Source organism: Anolis sagrei, chromosome 5 (genome assembly GCF_037176765.1).
Source record: "Anolis sagrei isolate rAnoSag1 chromosome 5, rAnoSag1.mat, whole genome shotgun sequence".
Classification (NCBI taxonomy): Eukaryota; Metazoa; Chordata; class Lepidosauria; order Squamata; family Dactyloidae; genus Anolis; species Anolis sagrei.
In genome coordinates this window covers 186,616,723-186,638,461 of record NC_090025.1, presented here as the reverse complement: position 1 = coordinate 186,638,461, position 21,739 = coordinate 186,616,723, and the positions used below count along the sequence as shown (strand labels likewise).

General features: G+C 42.3%; 1 protein-coding gene across 1 annotated transcript in view; it reads right to left on the bottom strand.

Annotated features, from left to right (window-relative positions):
* IRAG2 (inositol 1,4,5-triphosphate receptor associated 2) overlaps nt 1-21,739 on the bottom strand; it is a 75,107-nt gene that overhangs the window by 35,605 nt on the left and 17,763 nt on the right. Inside the window, exons 11-21 of the mRNA XM_067469311.1 lie at nt 19,014-19,073; nt 18,840-18,904; nt 18,639-18,741; nt 16,272-16,385; nt 14,074-14,157; nt 12,811-12,974; nt 11,255-11,369; nt 9,464-9,626; nt 5,980-6,041; nt 2,211-2,282; nt 1,514-1,619 (exon numbers count right to left, since the gene is read on the bottom strand). Of these exons, the coding sequence (XP_067325412.1) occupies nt 1,514-1,619; nt 2,211-2,282; nt 5,980-6,041; nt 9,464-9,626; nt 11,255-11,369; nt 12,811-12,974; nt 14,074-14,157; nt 16,272-16,385; nt 18,639-18,741; nt 18,840-18,904; nt 19,014-19,073 (1,108 nt within the window). The remainder of the gene's footprint in view (nt 1-1,513; nt 1,620-2,210; nt 2,283-5,979; nt 6,042-9,463; nt 9,627-11,254; nt 11,370-12,810; nt 12,975-14,073; nt 14,158-16,271; nt 16,386-18,638; nt 18,742-18,839; nt 18,905-19,013; nt 19,074-21,739) is intronic.

The following is a 21,739-nucleotide window of genomic DNA, read 5'->3' as shown; positions in this document are numbered from 1 at the left end:
TTCCTCTTCTCCTCTCTCAGTGCCAATATTTTCTACTTTTCCTTATTCACACACATCATTTTCCTCAAAATGTATAGTTAAAATAAACTATGGTGACTCCACATCATGAGGAGACAGCAAAGCCTAGAGAAGACAATTATGCTGGGGAAAGTGGAAGGCAAAAGGAAGAGGGGCCGACCAAGGGCAAGATGGATGGATGGCATCCTTGAAGTGACTGGACTGACCTTGAAGGAGCTGGGGGTGGTGACGGCCGACAGGGAGCTCTGGCGTGGGCTGGTCCATGAGGTCACGAAGAGTCGGAGACGACTGAACGAATGAACAATACAACAATGGTGATTATTGGAAGGATACATTGAAGAAGGTTAAAATAATGGTTTAATCAGAGTTGGACAGTCTTATCTTAAATTACAGTTGTATGTAAGTATTCAAAAACATTCAACCTAGTGATGCCTCTATTATTCGTATCTATTTTTATTTTGAAATGTACTCATAGCTGCTGCATTTCCCACCCTCTGCTTATACTTGAGTCAATACATTTTCTCAGGGTTTTTTTGTGTTAAAATTAGGTGCCTCGGCTTATATTTAGATCGGCTTATACTTGAGTATATACAGTACATTGTCAGCCCCTGATCCACAACAAACTTCCTTCTTCACCTGGAAATGCTCATTCCAGAGCTGAATACAGACTTTCAAAACTGCATAATAATAATAATAATAATAATAATAACAACAATACTTTATATATACCCAGCCACCATCTCCCCAAGGGGACTTGGGGCGGCTTACATGAGACGAAGCCCAGCAATACAACAATGCAAATATACAACATAAAAATACAACAATAAAATAAAATGTAAGAAACAGTATAAATAAACACATCAGAACAATATAAAATCACAATATTTGAACACAGAAAGTTGATCACAATGGGCAGAACCAGTTGCAAAGATTAAAAGTTTAAAACACTGGGTGAGAGAGCAATGTAATGTATCTGGACAGGGTATCCGAGGGACGAAATGGGGTTTAGTTGCACTAACAGGTAAAATAAAGTGCTACGTAGTGCATTTGGTCAGGTCAGGGATGATTGTTCATTCATTCATTGAAAACACACTTGAACAACCAAGTTTTCAGGCTCTTCCTGAAGACTGCCAGGGTGGGTGCATGCCTAATTTCTCTGGGGAGTGAATTCCAGAGCTGAGAGGCCACCACAGAGAAGGCCCTCTCCCTCGTTCCCCACAAGTCACGCTATAGAAGGTGCTGGGAGTGAGAGAAGGGCCTCTCCAGAAGATCGAAGGGATCATATAGGTTCATAAAAGGAAATGTGGTCATGGTAGGCAGGTCCCAAACCGTTCAGGGTTTGTAAGTAAGAACCTGCACCTTGAATTGGGACTGGAAAATAATGGAGCTCATATGGATGAGTTAGGGCTCTTTAGGTCCACCTTCCATTTAGAAAGCCTGCACCATTTCTGATCAACTGCACCTTCTCAAAAGGGACAGCATGTATCAGTCTTACCTAGTAATGAAGTATAATGAGAGCAACAACATTTTAGGCTGGCTGACCGAGATGAGACAAAAAGCTGGCTTTCTTGATTACCAGATCTCTGGGAGCAACAGGATACCTAAATTAGAGAAGACAAATTTAGGACATGAAGTTTTTTCTACTTGACTGAGCAGTTCTGAACCTGGAGAACCTTTGACAACAGATAGCAATCAAGTGCTTGGCTGCAATATTCTCTTTCTAAAGCATTTGCCATCTCTGTCTACATACTTTAGCCCAGACATGAGGAAAATACAGCCTGTTGCCCCTTGGCCTATATTTTGCAACCACAAAAGCTACCCAGGAGACCTCTAAAGCCCCCAGGTGCACTTACAAGTGATTGCAGAGGGCAATGATTTGCCAAACACCACCAAGAAACCCCTATACTGTCACAAAAGGGTTATCCTCCCATACCCTCCACCACTAAAAAAGCACAAAAAGCATTTATGTTCCAGTCAAATGCATTATTTGGCAGAGAAGGTCGAGGACCTTGCAAAACTACAACTCCCAGGATTTGATAGCACTGAGTTATGCCAAATTGCCTTAATGCTACAGCATAGATGCACCCCTAGTTTCAGTGACAGCACTTACACCTAAAGCCTGGGGCAACCACCTACAACAACATATGTTCCTACAACAACGTACACTTGTTGTCAGACTTGTTTTCACATACCTTCTCTTCGGGCCTTGTCTTTTCATCTACTTTTGAACCAGATTGAGGGCTCCCATCACCATCTCCACAGACCTGTTTTAATTTAACACAGTCTGGCTGAGCAACAAGCACACAGCTGGCAAGAACAGGTGTTATTTTGGAAGTGTAGTTTCTATCTCACACTAGATGATAAACATCAACAGTCAATGCTTAAAGTAAGCACAAAGGAAAGACATTGTTTTCCACAGGAAAGGAGCATTATCTTAATTGAAGAAGAATACACTTTGCATGTCAAAGGTCCCAGATTCAATCCACAAAATCTACATAATGTTGGAAAATACTCCTGTTTGCTGCCATGGAGACTAGTCATGTTCAGTGATGTGCTGATGAGGTGGGAATTGGATGCCCTTCCAAATTATGTTTAATGACAATTGGCAATACTAGCTAGATCTCACAGTCAAAAGGGATTATGAAGACCATCTAGTCCACCCTTCTGCTTTGCAAGAATACACAGCTACAGCACTCCTGAAAGATGCCCATCTGGAGGTCCTCCCAGTTCCAATCCATGATGGAGACATTACAAGCATTCTGCTTTGCTATACATAGAAGGAAGATAATTGTGTTACCCATGGTCCACCGGGAATCATTTATTTCAGTGTTTCTCAACCTTCCTAATGCTGCGACCCCTTAATACAGATCCTCATGTTGTGGTGACCCCCAACCATAATATTATTTTCGTTGTTGCTTCATAACTGTAAATTTGCTACTATTACGAATTGTAATGTAAATATCCAATATGCAGAATGTATTTTCATTCACTGGACCAAATTTGGCACATATACCCAATACACCCAAATTTGAATACTAGTGGGGTTGGGGGAGGGGTTGATTTTGTCAATTGGGATTTGTAGTTGCTGGGATTTATAGTTCACCTAAAATCAAAGAGCATTCTGAACTCCACCAACGATGGAATTTAACCAAACTTGGCACACAGAGGTCCCATGACCAACAGAAAATACTGGAAGGGTTTGGTGGGCACTGACCTTGAGTTTGGGAGTTGTAGTTCACCTAGATCCAGAGAGCACTGTGGATTCAAACAATGATGGATCTGGACCTAACTTGGCACAATACTCAATATGCCCAAATGTGGTGTTTGGGGAAAATAGATCTTGACATTTGGGAGTTGTAGTTGCTGGGATTTATAGTTCACCTACCATCAAAGAGCATTCTGAACCCTATCAATGATAGAATTGGCCCAAACTTCCTACTCAGAACCCCCATGACCAACACAAAATACTGTGTTTTCTGATGGTGTTTGGCGACCCCTCTAACACTCCCTCGCGACCCCCTCAGGGGCCCCAACCCCCAGGTTGAGAACCACTGATTTATTTGATATGTAGAATCCTTCCCATTACCAGCAAAAAAAAAAAAAAAAAAAAAACTAACTCTAAAGGAGATATCCATGGTCCTGAATCTTGCTGTTGTTGAGAATCAGGTTCAGCACTTTGGGACACCTCCTTTCAAGTTCACATGACAACCTAGAGCAGCCTTTCTCAACCTGGGAGTCGGGACCCCTGAGGGGGTTGTGAGGGGGTGTCAGAGGGGTCGCCAAAGACCATCAGAAAACACAGTATTGTCTGTTGCTATTGGGGATCATGTGTGTGAAGTTTGGCCCAATTCTATCGTTGGTGGGACACAGACTGTTCTTTGATTGTAAGTGAACTATAAATCCCAGCAACTAGAACTCCCAAATGTCAAAGTCTATTTCCCCAAAACTCTACCAGTGTTCACATTTGGGCATAATGAGTATTCATGCCAAATTTGGTCCAGATCCATCATTGTTTGAGTCCACAGTGCAGTCTGGATGTAGGTGAACTACAACTCCCAAACTCAAGGTCAATGCCCACCAAACCCTTCCAGTATTTTCTGTTGGTCATGGGAAAATACATCATGCATATCAGATATTTACATTATGATTCATAACAGTAGCAAAATTATAGCTATGAAGTAGCAATGAAAATAATTTTATGGTTGGGGGTCACCACGACATGAGGAACTGTATTAAGGGGTCGTGGCATTAGGAGGGTTGAGAAACACTGACCTAGAGCAAGTTCATTGGTCCACAAACATGGAAGCCACCACCCACCACTACCTATTCTAGTTTTGCTAACAAAAGAGTAGCCCTTGGAGATGATGATGATGATGATGATACTTTATTTGTATTCTGTCCTATCTCCCCAAGGGGACTGAGGGCGGATTCCAGCATACACAAACACAAACATTCAATGCCTACCTAGAAACAACAAAACACAGATAAAGGTAAAGGCTTCCCCTTCCAATTCTGAGGGTGGTACTAATCTCCAGCTCTGGGGGTGGTGCTCATCTCCATTTCTAAGTTGAAGAGCCTACGTTGTCCATAGATACCTCTAGGTCATGTGGCCAGCATGACGGCATGCAGCATTGTTTATCTTCCCACCAAGGCAGTACCTATTGATCTACTCATATTTGCATGTTTTCATACTGCTAGGTTGGCAGGAGCCCCCGGTGGCACAGTGGATTAAAGCACTGAGCTGCTGAGCTTGTTGATCGAAACGTCGCAGGTTCGATTCCAGGGAGTGGCGTGAGCTTCTGCTGTCAGCCCTAGCTTCTGCCAACCTAACAGTTTGAAAACATGCAAATGTGAGTAGATCAATAGGTACTGTTCTGGCAGGAAGGTAATAGTGCTCCATGCAGTCATGCCGGCCACATGACCTTGGAAGTGTCTACGGACAACGCTGGCTCTTCGGCTTAGAAATGGAGATGAGCATCACACCCCAGAGTCAGACATGACTGGACTTAATGTCAGGGGACTACCTTTACCTTTACCTTTAGATTGGCAGAAGCTGGGGCTAACAGCAGGAGCTCATCCTGTCCTGTGGATTCGAACTGCCAACCTTCTGGTCAGCAAGTTCAGCAGCTCAGCGGTTTAATCCATTGCGCAACTGCGGAGAGGGCAAAGAACAGGACAGACCTGGCCCTCGAATGCTTCACAGGAATCCACACATTGTGTGATATGTTTACAATATATTTTCACAACATAGTCATTCATGTAGTTAGCTAATGTTGGTCTGTCCCATCCCAGAATCATAATTTCCTCAGCTAACCCAAGGAACTGCCATTCCTCGGAATTCTTTTGCTGAGTCCCATCCCAGAACAATACTTTTAGGGTTTTTAAAAATTATAATCTGCCTATTTCTCAAGAGTGAGATTTAAGGGGGTTCATATAAAGATGAGAACAATCCGCAAATATTTCTGACTTTTAAAATCCATTCAAAAATGCAATGTAATAGTGCTGCTTATCTATTTCTTGAGAAAACCATCTATACGAACAGGACAAAAACATTTCTCTAGTAGAGGACATCTTCCTCCGTTTGTTCATTCATTCAGTTGTCTCCAACTCTTCGTGACCTCATGGACCAGCCCACGCCAGAGCTCCCTGTCGGCTGTCACCACCCCCAGCTCCTTCAAGGTCAGTCCAGTCACTTCAAGGATGCCATCCATCTATCTTGCCCTTGGTCGGCCCCTCTTCCTTTTGCCTTCCACTTTCCCCAGCATCATTGTCTTCTCTAGGCTTTGCTGTCTCCTCATGATCTGGCCAAAGTACAGGGTTAGTCAAAATGCATAGGCCAATAAGCCATTCAATTGAATGGCTTATTGGCCTATGCATTTTGACTAACCCTGTACTTCAGCTTTGTCTCAATGAGCCTCTGTTACAATCTCTTTTAAGAAAAGACTGAAAAAGATGTCATACCTGGCAAAGAATTCCACATGACAATCCTTTAAAATATTTCTTCCTGAGCGAGTCAAGAGCCGCTAAGAAACAAGACATTGAAGAAAAATAATTACAAGCTATCCAGATTATGGAAGGGTTTGTCTTTTGGACCTAAAGCAAAGCGAGAGTATGTAAGAACTCTGCAAAACAACACTCTCCAGAGGTAGTTCTACATGGGTGACTTTATATTTTGAAATACAAGATCTAAAAGCATACAGATTCATTATGTTGTTTACATTTGAATGTGACTGCTATGCTTCCAGTACACAGAGATGCTGAGCATTGCACAAAATACCTGCTCCTTTTGAGGAGATAAAAACTGGTAGGACTAGTTTGCTGAATCTGAATAGCTGGGAAAATACAAATCCCCAAAATATTCTGCTGGTAATTGTAAATATTCTGCTAGTAACCCTGGAACCTCTGGTCACAACAACCAAACTCAAACATGCTCTTAGGACCTCATTATACTAGAAAATGAGTCCTCTTTAAATCCAGTTTCTGCCTCCTGCAGAATTCTGGGGTTTGTAGTTTAGTGAGGCTGTTCAAGGCTCCACCCTAAACTACAAGCCCCAGAATTCTGTAAGAGGCAAAAACCATAGAATCATAGAATCATAGAATCAGAGAGTTGGAAGAGACCTCATGGGCCATCCAGTCCAACCCCCTGCCAAGAAGCAGGAATATTGCATTCAAATCACCCCTGACAGATGGCCATCCAGCCTCTGTTTAAAAGATTCCAAAGAAGGAGCCTCCACCACACTCTGGGGCAGAGAGTTCCACTTCTGAACGGCTCTCACAGTCGGGAAGTTCTTCCTCATGTTCAGATGGAATCTCCTCTCTTGTAGTTTGAAGCCATTGTTCTGTGTCCTAGTCTCCAGGGAAGCAGAAAACAAGCTTGCTCCCTCCACCCTGTGGCTTCCTCTCACATATTTATACATGGCTATCATATCCCCTCTCAGCCTTCTCTTCTTCAGGCTAAACATGCCCAGCTCCTTAAGCCACTCCTCATAGGGCTTGTTCTCCAGACCTTTTATCATTTTAGTCGCTCTCCTCTGGACACATTCCAGCTTGTCAATATCTCTCTTGATTTAAAGTGGATTCATTCTCTAGTCTGATGAGTTCCAGTGATGTGAATCTTCTCTGATCTTGTGCTCACAAACAGAAGTGAGTAATTTCAAACGGAGTTTTTCCCCAGGATATCAGCAACTTAATGGAAATACATCACTTCCAGTTGTCATCTCAGCAGAGGTCTTGCGTGTTGTAAAGCTTTAAATGAGTTTTGCAGAAAGAAGAAGAAACTGTTTTGTTTATGTATAATTTGGGGTGATTATTTTATTTATCGTGTCAGAAGCAAAATGAGGGTACAGTTATAATGTATTTTAAAAAAGAATGCAAACGACGTTAAAAACTTGGCATTATACAAGATTTGCTTTGACCAGATGCTGGTCACTTGGAGTGCTTCTGGTGTCACTGTGAGATGGTCCTCCATTGTGCATGTGGCAGGGCTCAGGCTGCATTGTAGTAGGTGGTCTGTGGTTTGCCCTTCTCCACACTTGCATGTTGTGGACTCCACTTTGTAGCCCCATTTCTTAAGATTAGCTCTGCATCTCATGGTGCCAGAGGACAGTATGTTCAGTGCCTTCCAAGTCGCCCAGCCTTCTGTGTGCCCAGGGGGGAATTTCTCATTGTTCTCAGCCACAGATTGAGGTTCCAAGTTTTAGCCTGCCACTTTTGGACTCTTGCTTGCTGAGGTGTTCCTGTGAGTATCTTTGTTTCTTGATTTAAGACATTGGCATACTGGCTGATATTCAAACAGAGGCTGGGCCCAGAGATGTCACTGCCTTGGTTCCTTCATTATTGGCTGCTACTTCCCAACGGATGTCAGGTGGTGCAATACCAGCTAAAAAGAATAATTTATCCAGTGGTGTAGGGCGTAGACATCCTGTGAGCCACATCCACTGTTTTCATATGATGAGATGTATTCCACACTGGGCATGTGTATGCAGCAGCAGAGTAGCAAAGCACAAGAGCAGATAGCTTCTCTGGTTCTGATTGCCAGGTTGTGCCAGTCAGCTTTCGTATGATATTATTTCTAGCACTCACTTTTTGCTAGATATTCAAGCAGTACTTCTTATAAGTCAGAGCACAGTCCAGAGTGACTCCCAGGTATTTGGGTGTGCTGCAATGCTCCAGTGGGGTTCCTTCCCAGGTAATCCTCAGAGCTTGAGATGCTTGTCTGCTCTTAAGAAAAAAAGCATATGTCTGCATTTTGGATGGATTAGGAATCAGCTGGTTTTCCCTGTAATAGGCAGTAAGCATTCCTAAAGCCTTGGAGAGCTTCTGTGCAACCATTTGAACAGAATGCATGATTATAGGCCAAATGTTTCAACAACAACAACAACAACAACAAGGAACTAGAGAGTTTTGGGGATTTATCTTCAGGGGTTGAAAAAGTGCATTTTGGGGGCTGCTTGTCTTTACTGGAGCATATTTTCCATCTTAACCTAACCCAGTAGGCACTATGAAGTTTTTTTTGGAAATGAGTGAAATGTATCTGCTAGTTTCAATTAATCAAAGGAGAACACAAGACAGCTGTCCCTAGTTCAGGAAATGAGAATAGTAGTGACCGAAAGGCTTCCGGAAGTTTTTGAAAATTTGACATAGAATCATAGAATTATAGAGTTGGAAAAGACCTCGTGGGCCATCCAGTCCAACCCCAGAAGCAGGAAAATTGCATTCAAATTGACTCCAATAGATGGCCATCCAGCCTCTGTTTAAAAGCCTCCAAAGAAGGAGCCTCCACCACACTCAGGGGCAGAGAGTTCCACTGCTGAACAGCTCTCACAGTCAGGAAGTTCTTCCTAATATTCAGGTGGAATCTACTTTCCTGTAGTTTGAAGCCATTGTTCTGTGTCCCAGTCTCCGGGGCACCAGAAAACAAGATCTCTCCTCCCTATGACTTCCCCTCACCTCTCAGCCTTCTCTTCTGGAGACTAAACATGCCCAGCTCTTTAAGCCACTCCTCATAGGGCTTGTTTTCCAGACCCTTGATCCTTTTAGTAACCCTCCTATGGACACATTCCAGCTTGTCAACAACTCCCTTCAATTGTGGTGCCCAGAATTGGACACAGTGTGATTCCAGGTGTTTCTTAAACATGTGTCCTTTGTTATAATAAATGCCCCCTAATTGATGGCTGGAAAGTTTTTTTTTCTTTTTCTTTGGTATAGACTGGATAAGGTACCCTTCAAAAAGAACATGTGCATCATGCAATTTATGAATATGGCCAATGTGCTAATTTTACAGACAAGCGCATGACTGGCTGAACTGAAAACAATACTTTCACTTGATATTTAGGAAGCAACCAAGTGGTATATAGCCACTTCCTCTTTCTTAGCTCATTGTGAATTTGTCTGTCCTCTCTTGCATGTCTGAAAACCTGGTAACATAAGCATTGGTGATACTTACTGCTTTGATCTTTAGTTGTCTGTTCCAGCAGCTGAAATGCATGCGCTAACTCAGTGTTTGCATTTTGGAGGTCTCTTTGCTCAGCAAGGCTCTCTTCCAGCCTCTTTTGCAGAGCACTAGCTTCTTCTTGCACCCTGTGAGAGTTGTTCTCCAAATTCTTAACCTGAAAGAAGAGCACAAAGGTCAACAAATGCTTCTGAAGTTCTCAGTGTCAGACCTCTCGCAAATGAAACCAAAAACACATCTGTCGTCATTCCGGAAGCTGTTTATGCCTAATGCACTTCTGCATTTTGCTGCTCGCAGGCTCTGTCTATTTCTCAAGCCTGATGCCTGTGTGCCAAGCAGCTTCTTTCTTGTGCAAAGCACTTAAAGCCAACCCACCCCCAACACACACACATACACTTGGCTTCTCACTTCCTTTGCATTCAGTCTTTTGTAAGTTCCAGATGAACACACAAGTTCTGCTTTTGCTAAGACAGGATGTGCTATGGCAAGAGTTACCTTGATGGTCTTCACAAAGCTCATCGCTTCCGAACACCTCAGAGATTTAATGAGGGACCCCATGTTAGGGTTTTATTCTAGCTATCTTTGGCTCCACGTGTTTGTCTTGTTGATGGGCCCTAACCCTCATTGGAAAGTGACTTCTGATAACTAAACTGAATTCAGCTCCTGGGGTTGAGAGACTTCCCATACTCCCAATGGAGAGGAGACATGATGAGGGCCATGTATAAATATGTGAGGGGAAGTCATAGCGGGCTTGTTTTCTGCTGCCCTGGAGACTAGGATGTGGAACAATGGCTTCAAACTACAGGAAAAGAGATTCCACCTGAACATTAGGAAGAACTCCCTGACTGTGTAAGAGATCTGTTCAGCAGTGGAACTTTCAGCCCCAGAGTGTGGTGGAGGTTCCTTCTTTGGAGACTTTTAAACAGAGGCTGGATGGCCATCTGTTGGGGGTGCTTTGAATGCAATTTTCCTGCTTCTTGGCAGGGGGTTGGGCTAGATGGCCCATGAGGTCTCTTCCAACTCAATGATTCTATAGTTCTATGTATTTTGATATGCATTTTAATGAGGATCTATTTGTCTGTATTTGTATTGCACCAGCTGATATTCCTGGGGAAATAGCAGCCAATAGTGAAAGGACCAAGGCAGAGACATCTCCAGCTCATCCCGTTTGGATATCAGCCAGCACGTCAACGACTTAAATCAATAAATAGTTTTCTAAGATCTACAGAGACACTCGCTGGAACACCTCAGCAAGCGAGAGTCCAAAAGTGGCAGGCTCAAACCCAGAACCTCAATCAATGGCTGATACCCAATGAGAGACCGCGGTATCTCATAATCTGCCAGTGCATGTTTCTCCTCCTCCTCCTCTTCTTCTTCTATTATTATTATTATTATTATTATATCATCATCATCATCATCATCACCACCGCCACCACACTGTTGACTCATATTTTGCTTGTGGTCGACTGAGACCACTAAACTCCCTCCAGCTTCAGCCAGCATCTTAGAAAACATACAGGTTCCAAAACCCAAATTACTCCAAAATTGTCTTCATGGGTGGCTGAGACAGTGACCTCTTTGCTTTCTGATAGTTCAGTGTACACAGTCTTTGTTCCAAGCACAATACGATTCAAAATACAGTGCATAACACAGCCTTCATATAAATACATGTTCAGTGCTTGTTTGTGTCCTTCAAAGGCTTCTACAGTGTTCCTACATCCTTTCCCTCAAAAGGGAGGGAGAAAGGACAGCCACGTAAAGTACACAATGTACTCAAACACTTACCTTCTTGTCTGCATCCTCCACTTGCTTTGTTGCTTCTTGAAGTGCCAGTTTCAAGATGCCTGCTTCCGATACAATATCCTCTTTCAGTTGCCGGACTGATTCTAGCTCTTGTTCCCTGGGGACAAGAAGAGGTAACTCACTCCTTGCATTGAAAAAGAAAGGTACTCCCAATACATACTTTGGTAGTACTGAACATTTTGAAACATAATACCCAATTAAAACCAGAACTCTTCCTTTTGGGATTAATGGATGAACAAATGGAAAGGAGACATGGCAGATTATAAGGAGGCAGGACGACAGTGTTGTATGCACAAAGATGGGAGGCTTAAATAATACTGACCCCCGTCCCACACCCAAGGGGATAGAGAAGGGGTGTCAGAGGGGTCATCAAAGACCATCAGACAACACAGTATTTTCTGTTGATCATAGGGGTTCTGTGTGGGAAGTTTGGCTCAATTCTATCATCGGTGGGATTCAGAAAGCTCTTTGATTGTAGGTTTGTAAATCCCAGAAATTACAACTCCCAAATGTCAAAGTTTGTTTTCCCCAAACTCCACCATTGTCCATATTTGTGCATTTTGAGTATTTGTGTCAAGATTGGTCCAGATCCATCATTTTTTGAGTCCACACTGCTCTCTGGATGTAGGTGAACTAGAACTCCAAAACTCAAGGTCAATGCCCCCCAAAGCCTTCCAGTATTTTCTGTTGGTCATGGGAGTTCTGTGTGCCAAGTTTGGTTTAATTCCATCGTTGGTGGAGTTCAGAATGCTCTTTGATTGTATGTTAACTATAAATCCCAACAACTACAACTCCCAAATGATCAAATCAATCCCCTTCCAATCTCACCAGAATTCAAATTGCAGCATATTGGGTATTTGTGCCAAATTTGGTCCAGTGAATGAAAATACATCCTGCATCCTCCCCCACAAATATACCTTTTTCATTGCTATCTCATTCAGAGTTTTATCATTTTATGTTGCGCATTGGGCCCGCCCTCTGTGTTTGATTTTCCATTTTGTTATTTTGCACTGTTTATTTTACTTGATTGGCTTATTTATTTTATTGTGGCGTTATTTTTGTTGTTTATATTTTATTTTGCTGTAATGTATCGCTGGGCTTGGCCTCATGTAAGCTGCTCCAAGTCCCCTTTGGGGAAATGGTGGAGGGGAATAAATAAAGATTATTATTATTATTATTCCATCAGATATTTACATTACGATTCACAATAGTAGCAAAATTACAGTTATGAAGTAGAAACAAAAATAATGTTATGGTTGGGAGTCACCACAACATGAGGAACATGCAGCATTAGGAAAGTTGAGAACCACTGGAATAGAGCTTTCCATATTTTGATTGCTGTGACTTCTGACACTTGTGCTTATATACTTGTGCTTATATTGTGCTTATATTGACACTTGTGCTTATATTATACAGTATCCTGACTGGGAACTCTTAATAATATTCACTGATACTTACCCGATCCCTGAAATATAATGAAGGTAGACATTGATAACCCCACAACCCAAACACATATGAGTAAAAAGAAAAAAGAATACCTGGAGGAAAGTGCTCTCTTCAAATGGAGCTGCTCTGTCCTCATTCTCCTTAGGTTCCCTGCCATTTTTATAAGCTCCTTGTCCATGGATTCCTTCTGAGTATTTAAGAGTTCCAGTTTCTGAATCCAGATTGGTTTTTTATTCTCCAGGTTTTTCTGGATCTCCTGTATTGACATTTTAATCAAAGATGGAAAACCCACTCATTGTTTCTCTTGGTTAGACAAAGAGGATTCCCAACCAGCATCTGAAGTCCCAACTATACAGATGCAGGCATGTGTAAATGTGCACATATAATATATCTAAATCATTCATTTGGTTCAGCAGTGGACCACATCTTCTAAGACCCCTTCCACACAGCTGAATAAAATCCCACATTATATGCTTTGAACTTGAATATATGTCAGTTTGGACTCAGATAACCCAGTTCAAAGCAGATACTGTGGGATTTTCTGCCTTGGTATTCTGGGTTATATGGCTGCATGGAAGGACCCTTCAAGGTAATTGTTTCATGGTTACATGTTGGTAGTGAGTGCGGCCAGACAAAAAACTTTGGAAAACTTCCCAAAACTCCAACCAAGGACTTGGAGATCATGGGTATTATGGTTTAACAAAGCAATCTCTATGCTTTGAGCACATCCCTTCCTTTTCTACATCCCTCCCCTAAAGTTTTTGTCTAACATGCAAACCACAACAACATGCTGACTCTCATAAGCAAGTTCCTAGATACTATATGGAGAGATCAGAGGAAATGCTTGGCACCTTATATCTCAGTCCATCAAACAGCAAAGGCATCTTGTTTGGCACTCAATGGTGTTTGTTGAAGCATGCAAGGAATCAGTTAATGTGTGTGTCAACCTTAAAATAAGATGCATGAAGTTGATTGGTCAGGCAATGCCCAGGGAGATGGCTGAACCTGGGACTTTTGAATACTGTTACATGTTTGTTCGGGCTTGAGCTATGCAAGTGCAGAGAGAGAGAGAGTTTAAAGAGAGAAGCAGAGAGACAGAAGTTGGAGTGCTCTCTTCCTTCACGAGCTGCCGAAGGTGTTTATTCAAATGGACAGGGAAAGACCATTTTAAATCTCTCATAAAAGGGCATTATGTGAGCTAATGCAACTGATCACATTGTACATATGGTGTTCCGAACTACACAGAGTAAACTACTTGTTCTTTATTGTTCACCTGCATGGCATATTTTATTTTCTGGCAAAGCGGTGTGTGGGATGATCAAATGGTTTATTTTACATTATACCACAGTGTTTACCTCCAGTTTCTTCTCGTATGAGTCTTGCACATTTTCTTCAGAGTCTGTTGCCCAAAGCAGTCTCAGTCCTGCCAGTTCTTCTTGCTATAAAAAAAGGTACCGGGTCACATTTTACTTCTATAACTTGAAAGGTAACCATGCATACATATAAATGTGATAGGTTGTGAATGGGACATGTACATTTAACCTGCTGAGCAATGTGTATCTGAGAAAATGCTGCCATGGGAAGGAGCAAATGTGGTGCATATACAATCCCATTTAAGATCAGTGTTGATCTCAGACATGTTCATCAGTAGCCATGGAGTACCACTGAATGTCTATTGCTGGGGTAAGAACACAAAACTGTAGGGAAAGGAGAATGGAATGGAGTTTAGCTGGAGCCCTGAACAAGAACTACTCCATGATGGAACATATTGTTGCAGATCCCTCTTGTATACTAAATGAACAGTGTTGGCAAAACTAGGATGGGCAATTATTACAGATTTGAAGGCCATGCCTCCATGTCCCCATTTTTTTCATATAATGAGAAGAGTTGGAAGGGCCTGCAAAGGACATCTATTCCAACCCACTGCCACACAGGAGTACACAACGACAGCACTCCTGAAAGATGACAATCCAGCCTCTATTGAAAGAACTCCCAAGAAGGAGTGTCCCTCACCCTCTGAGTGTAGTCCATTCTATTGTTGGTCCATTCTATTGTCTCTGAGGGTAGTCCATTCTCATAAAGTGAAAAAGTTCTTCTTAATGTTTGAGTGGAATAGCTTTTTGTGTAATTTGAAGTTATTTAACACTTAATAAAAACTTTCTTTGAATTCCACGCCAACTGAGAACAGTGACAATCAAATTTGCCATGGGTCACAGAACCACAGAATCATAGGATTGAATGGGACATCTGGACCAACCTCTGCTCAATGCAGGATCCCCATCTAGTAGTTGTCCATACACTTTTAGAAGCTATCTAGTAAAGAAGATCCAGACTCTTTTAGGTCTTGGATTTTTTTTTAAAGGAAGAAAATTTGTCAACTATATATGTGTGTGTGTGTGTGTAAGTCACCTGTTGACTTATCGTGACTTCATGGGTTTTGCATAAGGTTTTCTTAGGCAAGGAATACTCTTACAAGGTTTTGCCAGTTCCTTCCTCAGAAATACAGCCTAGCCTACAGCAGTAGTTCTCAACCTGTTGGTCCCCAGATGTTTTGGCCTTCAACTCCCAGAAATCCTTACAGCTGGTAAACTGGCTGGAATTTCAGGGAGTTGTAGGCCAAAACACCTGGAGACCCACAAGTTTAGAACTACTGGCCTACAGCATCTGGTATTGGTTAGTAATCTCTTGGGCTGATCAAATTAGCTTCTCAAGATCAGAGAGGCTGTAGTATCTTTATGACACTTAAATGGACATTTAAAGCAGCCATAGACTTCTCCTCCTCCATTTATAATAATAGACACATAGAAGCCTAGACCTGGAAGAGAGCTCATGGGCCATCCAGTCCAACCCCCTGCAAAGAAGCAGGAAAATCACATTCAAAGGACTCCCGACAGATGGTCATCCAGCCTCTGTTTCAAAGCCTCCAAAGAAGGACCCTACAACACAATCCAGGACAGAGCGTTCTACTGCTGAACAGATCTCACCATTAGGAAGTTCTTCCTAATGTTCAGGTGGAATTTCATTTCCTGCTGTTTGAAGCCATTGTTCCACATCCTAGTCTCCAGGGCAGCAAAAACAAGCCTGCTCCCTTCTCCCTATGATTTCCCCTCACATATTTATACATGGTGCTCATCATATCTCATCATATTTCCTCTCACCCTTCTCTTCTGGAGGCTAAACATGCCCAACTCATCATAGGGCTTGTTCTCCAGATCATTTTGGTCACCCTCCACTAGACACATTTCAGCTTGTCAACATCTTCCTTCAATTGTGGTGCCCAGAATAAATAAATGAGGATTCTGGAGGATTTTCAAATACTCAAAGCTAATACTAATGCATCATGTTCACAACCCTCTACCTGCTGAAAGTGGTGGTAAAATCTGGCCCATGTGCCACACTTTCCCCACCATGCCATAAAGACAGAGAAAAGTCTGTAAAACTAAGAGAAGACAGCAAAAGTATCTTCAGTTTCTGAAGCAATCAAAAGCTTAGAATAGACTTCAATGATTTTTCCCCTTAGTATTTCTACTATCAGCAGCAGTCCATTCCATACCAGGTTTTGGATAGTAGTCTTAAATTTTTCTCCCACTCGTTCTGGTCCTTGCAGGAGCAGTAAGACCTCCTTGTCCAGAGATTCCTCCAGCGCAGTCCATTCGATTCCAGGAACCTCAGAGGAAAAGAATAACGAGATAATTGAATCTGAGCACTGGCCAATGACTACTTTTACATATGCATATTGTTTTGTATGACCTTTTATATAATGTTGTAAACCACTTTAGGTCCCGTTTAGGAAGAAAAGTGCAATATAAACAAAGATATTATTATTATTATTATTATTATTATTATTATTATTATTATTTGAAACACAACAAGATGAGTCCACAGCAAACAAGGTCACTTTGCTGGCTGTTGCATTGGACACTTCCCAAGAGTCTAGGACTGTGTGATGCATTGGCAAATAATGCGTGCAGATCCCAGTAAGGTGGCCTTCTGCAGCTGGCAGATGGTAATTTTATTTATCTATTTACAGTATTTATATTCCACCCTTCTCACCCCATAGGGGAATCAGGGCGGATTACAATGTACAAATACATGGCAAACATTCAATGCCATAGACACACAACATATATAGATAGAAACAGAGGCAATTTAACATTCCAACTTTTTCATGAGGGTATTCTGACCACCAGGGGAGCTGTTGCTTCACCGTCCATTTGTGACACTGATGAAGTACTTCCTCATTCTTTGCAGGCTTGCTGGAGATTTTTATGGCATCGATAATTCATTAAATTAGCCTCCCCGCATAGGCGGTCCCTAAATTTCCTACTTGACAGATGCAACTGTCTTTCGGGCTGCAAAGGTCAAAAATCTACACAAATTGGTTGGACACTCACTCTGACCTGGGCTGGCTTCAAACTCATGACCTTTTGGTCATGAGTTTGAAGCCAGCTGCGCCACAGTCAGCTGCGCCACAGTCCAATTTTGTCAGCACCAATTGTCTTTAAGTGCAGACCAAGGTCTTTAGGCACTGCACCTAGTGTGCCAATCACCACTGATTAATAATAATAATAATAATAATAATAATAATAATAATGGAACACAATACACCAGATATCACGATTGTGGAAAAGAAAAAAGTTTGGATTATTGATGTCGCCATACCAGGTGACAATCGCATTGAGGAAAAACAGAAAAAATTCAGTCGTTATCAGGACCTCAAAATTGAACTGCAAAGGCTGCGGCATAAACCAGTACAAGTGGTCCCAGTGGTCATCGGCACACTAGGTGCCATGCCAAAAGACCTCAGCTGGCATTTGGAAACAATAAACATTGACAAAATCATGATCTGTCTACTGCAAAAGGCCACCATACTTGGATCTGCACACATCATTCGAAAATACATCACACAGTCCTAGACGCTTGGGAAGTGTTTGATTTGTGATTTTGTGATACAAAATCCAGCATATAGATCTCTTTTGCTGTGACATACTGTGCTTTTGTGTCAGTAAAATATAATAATAATAATAATAATAATAATAATAATAATAACTACTCTAGATTCAAATCTGGGCCTTCAAGTCATGCTCATAAATAGGGAGAGGTATTGGGAGGTAACACACAAACACAGCACAGAGCCACTAAAATAAAACCTGGCAATAACTATTGTGTGGCACAAGACCAACACATGAATGTTTTCTTCACCTCCAAACTATCTATCCCAGTCTATCCTAGTATCCCAGTATCCCACACTGGAATGTGTCCAGAGGAGGGCGACTAAAATGATCAAGGGTCTGGAGAACAAGCCCTATGAGGAGCGGCTTAAGGAGCTGGGCATGTTTAGCCTGAAGAAGAGAAGGATGAGAGGAGATGTGATAGCCATGTATAGATATGTGAGAGGAAGCCACAGGGAGGAGGGACCAAGCTTGTTTTCTGCTTCCTTGGAGACTAGGATGCGGAACAATGGCTTCAAACTACAAGAGAGGAGATTCCATCTGAACATGAGGAAGAACTTCCTGACTGCGAGAGCCGTTCAGCAGTGGAACTCTCTGCCCCGGAGTGTGGTGGAGGCTCCTTCTTTGGAAGCTTTTAAACAGAGGCTGGATGGCCATCTGTCAGGGGTGATTTGAATGCAATATTCCTGCTTCTTGGCAGGGGGTTGGACTGGATGGCCCATGAGGTCTCTTCCAACTCTTTGATTCTATGATTCTATTCTATGATTCGTATCATGCATTTTTATCCTTCTTTTAAAAAAAGTGACAGAAATATTAGAAAAATACCATGCAGTGTAGCAAATTATTAGTCATAATAGCAGTGAGTAATGATAATGAGTGTCTTTTTAAGTACTGTAATCAGTAGCATGAAATATTTTCTGTTTGAACAATAATATTCTAAATCCTGGCCTCTGAATGGGATCTCCCACCTCTGATTGTCCTTGGGCCAGTTCCAGTTCACAGTGCAAGGAGTTGGGACTTTCAAGGATGCTGCTGTTGAACTTGTAAATTAAGGGGAAATTTATGCCATTCCTAACAAGAAGAAAGAGAAAAGAGCTAAGTATCTTTCACTCAAAAAGAGCTATCATGAAGGGTGACAAACCCTTCTCCCGTAGACCAGACATACTTACGAGATGAGCTCTTGTTGCATTTGCTGGACATTGTTCACCAGTTTATTTTTCTCTACTCGCAGAGTCTAGAAATTCACATCCAAAATAAAAATTCTCTTAACATAGGATCTACAGGCAAAAAATAGAAGCCTCACCTTCCCCTTCCAGCCTCTGAGCAAATCACTGGAAACATACCTCGATTACTGAGGAATATTCCGTAAGAGTAGACTTCATTTCCTGGATATCCAGTTCTTTCTGTGAATTTGTAAGAATCAGAAACATAGAAACAGAAGAAAACTGAAAAGATGCCTAAGTACATTTGCGGAAGCACGTTTTGGCATGCAAATTATTCCAAATCTAATTATTTTATTTTGTGTGTGTGTGTTTGTGTGTGTGAAGTGATTTGGATTTTTCTGTAACTAGAGCTATGAATTTTATTGATACTGATGACCAAATGATGATAATTTTGAGGAATTCTGAAAGGTGGACTCCCATCAGAGTAACTTTTCTAAACTCGAGGGCTAACTATGTGTGTATTTTGTGTCGGACAGATGGCAAGCTGTTTAACCTCAGCAGACTGAAAACCAAAACCAAGGTTACAACATCTGTTATGGAACTCCAGTATACTGATGACAATGTCGTCTATGCGCATTCAGAAGAAGATCTACAAGCCACTCTAAACAACTTCGCAGAAGCATACACAAAGCTTGGCCTGTCACTGAACATCGAGAAAACCAAAGTGCTGTTCCAGCAGTCACCAGCCATCCCTTCCCCAATGCCAGAGATACAGCTTAATGGTGTAACATTAGAAAATGTGGACCATTTCCGCTACCTTGGCAGCCACCTCTCCACCAAAGTCAACATCAACACCGAAATACGACACTGCCTGAGCTATGCGAATGCAGCATTTTCCCGAATGAAGCAGAGAGTGTTTGAGGACCGGGACATCTGTAGGGATACCAAGGTGCTTGTCTATAAAGCTATTGTCTTCCCAACCCTGCTATATGCCTGCGAAACGTGGACTGTCTACAGACGTCACATGCAACTCCTGGAACGATTCCATCAGCGCTGCTTCCGGAAAATCCTGCAAATCTCTTGGGAAGACAAGCGGACAAACGTCAGCGTGCTGGAAGAAGCAAAGACCACCAGCATTGAAGCGATGGTCCTCTGCCATCAACTCCACTGGGCTGGCCACATTGTCCGGGTGCCTGACCACCGTCTCCCAAAGTAGTTGCTCTACTCTGAACTTAAGAATGGAAAACGGAATGTTGGTGGACAGGAAAAGAGATTTAAAGATGGCCTCAAAGCCAACCTTAAAATATCTGGCATAGACACTGAGAACTGGGAAGCCCTGGCCCTTGAGCACTCCAGCTGGAGGTCAGCTGTGACCAGCAGTGCTGCAGAATTTGAGTAGGCACGAGTGGAGGGTGAAAGAGAGAAACGTGCCAGGAGGAAGGCGTGTTAAGCCAACCCCGACCAGGACCGTCTTCCACCTGGAAACCAATGCCTTCACTGTGGGAGAAGATGCGGGTCAAGAATAGGGCTCCACAGCCACCTACGAATCCACAAGGAAACCCATCATAGAAGACCATCTTACTCATCCAATGAGGGGTCGCCTAAGTAAATTAAAGTAAGTATTTTGTGTGTATACACACATACATACATATGCATGCTTCAGCCTCCATATTAGCCTGGGGGTGTGAATCAGGTTAGTGCTCATAGAATACGAAGACCAAATTACATTCTCAAGCATTCCCATTACTGAATAAATGGGGAGCTTATGGCTCTGATGCCATTGCTGTGGGCAATCAATTCTAGATTTTAGTATGAACTTTAAAGGAACTATGTCAGGTGCAGAACCTATTTTGGGCATCAGGTTCAGCATGGTAGGCACCTTTTTGGTCTAGAATTCAGAACAGATCCATTGCCCATATTTTAGTAAGAGTCCCTCTATAGTCCAATGAAAAATCTTTCCTGGACTGGGCTACTTTGGGTGCTTTGATGGGAAAAGCCAAGAGCTAGAATTGTATGCACACAAAGTATCCTAACAAACTTTGGATAAAACCAGTTCACCTGAATCCAGACCAAAATCCTGGACAACGTCCTTGAAGGCGGCCAATTCTCACACCAGAAGTGACTTGCAGTTTCTCAAGCCACTCCTGACACACACAAAGCTGAATCCAGAAGGCCACTAGGCTATGTAGAACTTTTGGGCTATGGTTGCTTTGGGCCTTCAAGTCATTTCTGATTTAGGATAACCCTAAGGTGAATTCATCTGGGGTTTTCTTGGCAAGATTTGTCCAGAGGAGGGTTGCCATGGCTGTCTTCTGAGGCCGAGAGTGTGTCATTTGTACAAGGTCACTTTATCAGTTGCCTTGATTCTCAGGATGGTTTAGGAAAATGCAAGTTAGAATGACTAGTTAGAGAGCTTTTGAGTCTTGTTGAACTACAGGAGACCATATGATGCAGCCATGGTCGTCAAAGTGGAACTGCCATTGTGGTTTAAACCACTATATCAAATGGTGATATAACCAGGAGTAGCTTGGAAATCTAAGAAGCTGTAGCACGAAAATGCAACTTTATCAAATGTATTGTCTGAGACTTTCATGGCTGGAATCACTGGGTTGTTATAGGTTTTCCCGGCTCTATGGCCATGTTCCAGAAGCATTCTCTCCTGATGTTTTGCCTGTATCTATGGCAGGCATCCTCAGAGCTTTTGGGGTCTGTTGTAAACTAGGAAACATGAGTTTTCCTATTTTAAAAACCCCTTCTAAAATCATAACAATAATTAAAGAACAACACTCAAAAACAGGGAAATTCCATACAAGAAACAATCAGGGCCAGCTAATCACCTCCCAACAAAGGATTCCCCTAGGCAGCAACCAGTCAGGGTTTGAAGCTGCAAGGCCATTAAATGCTAA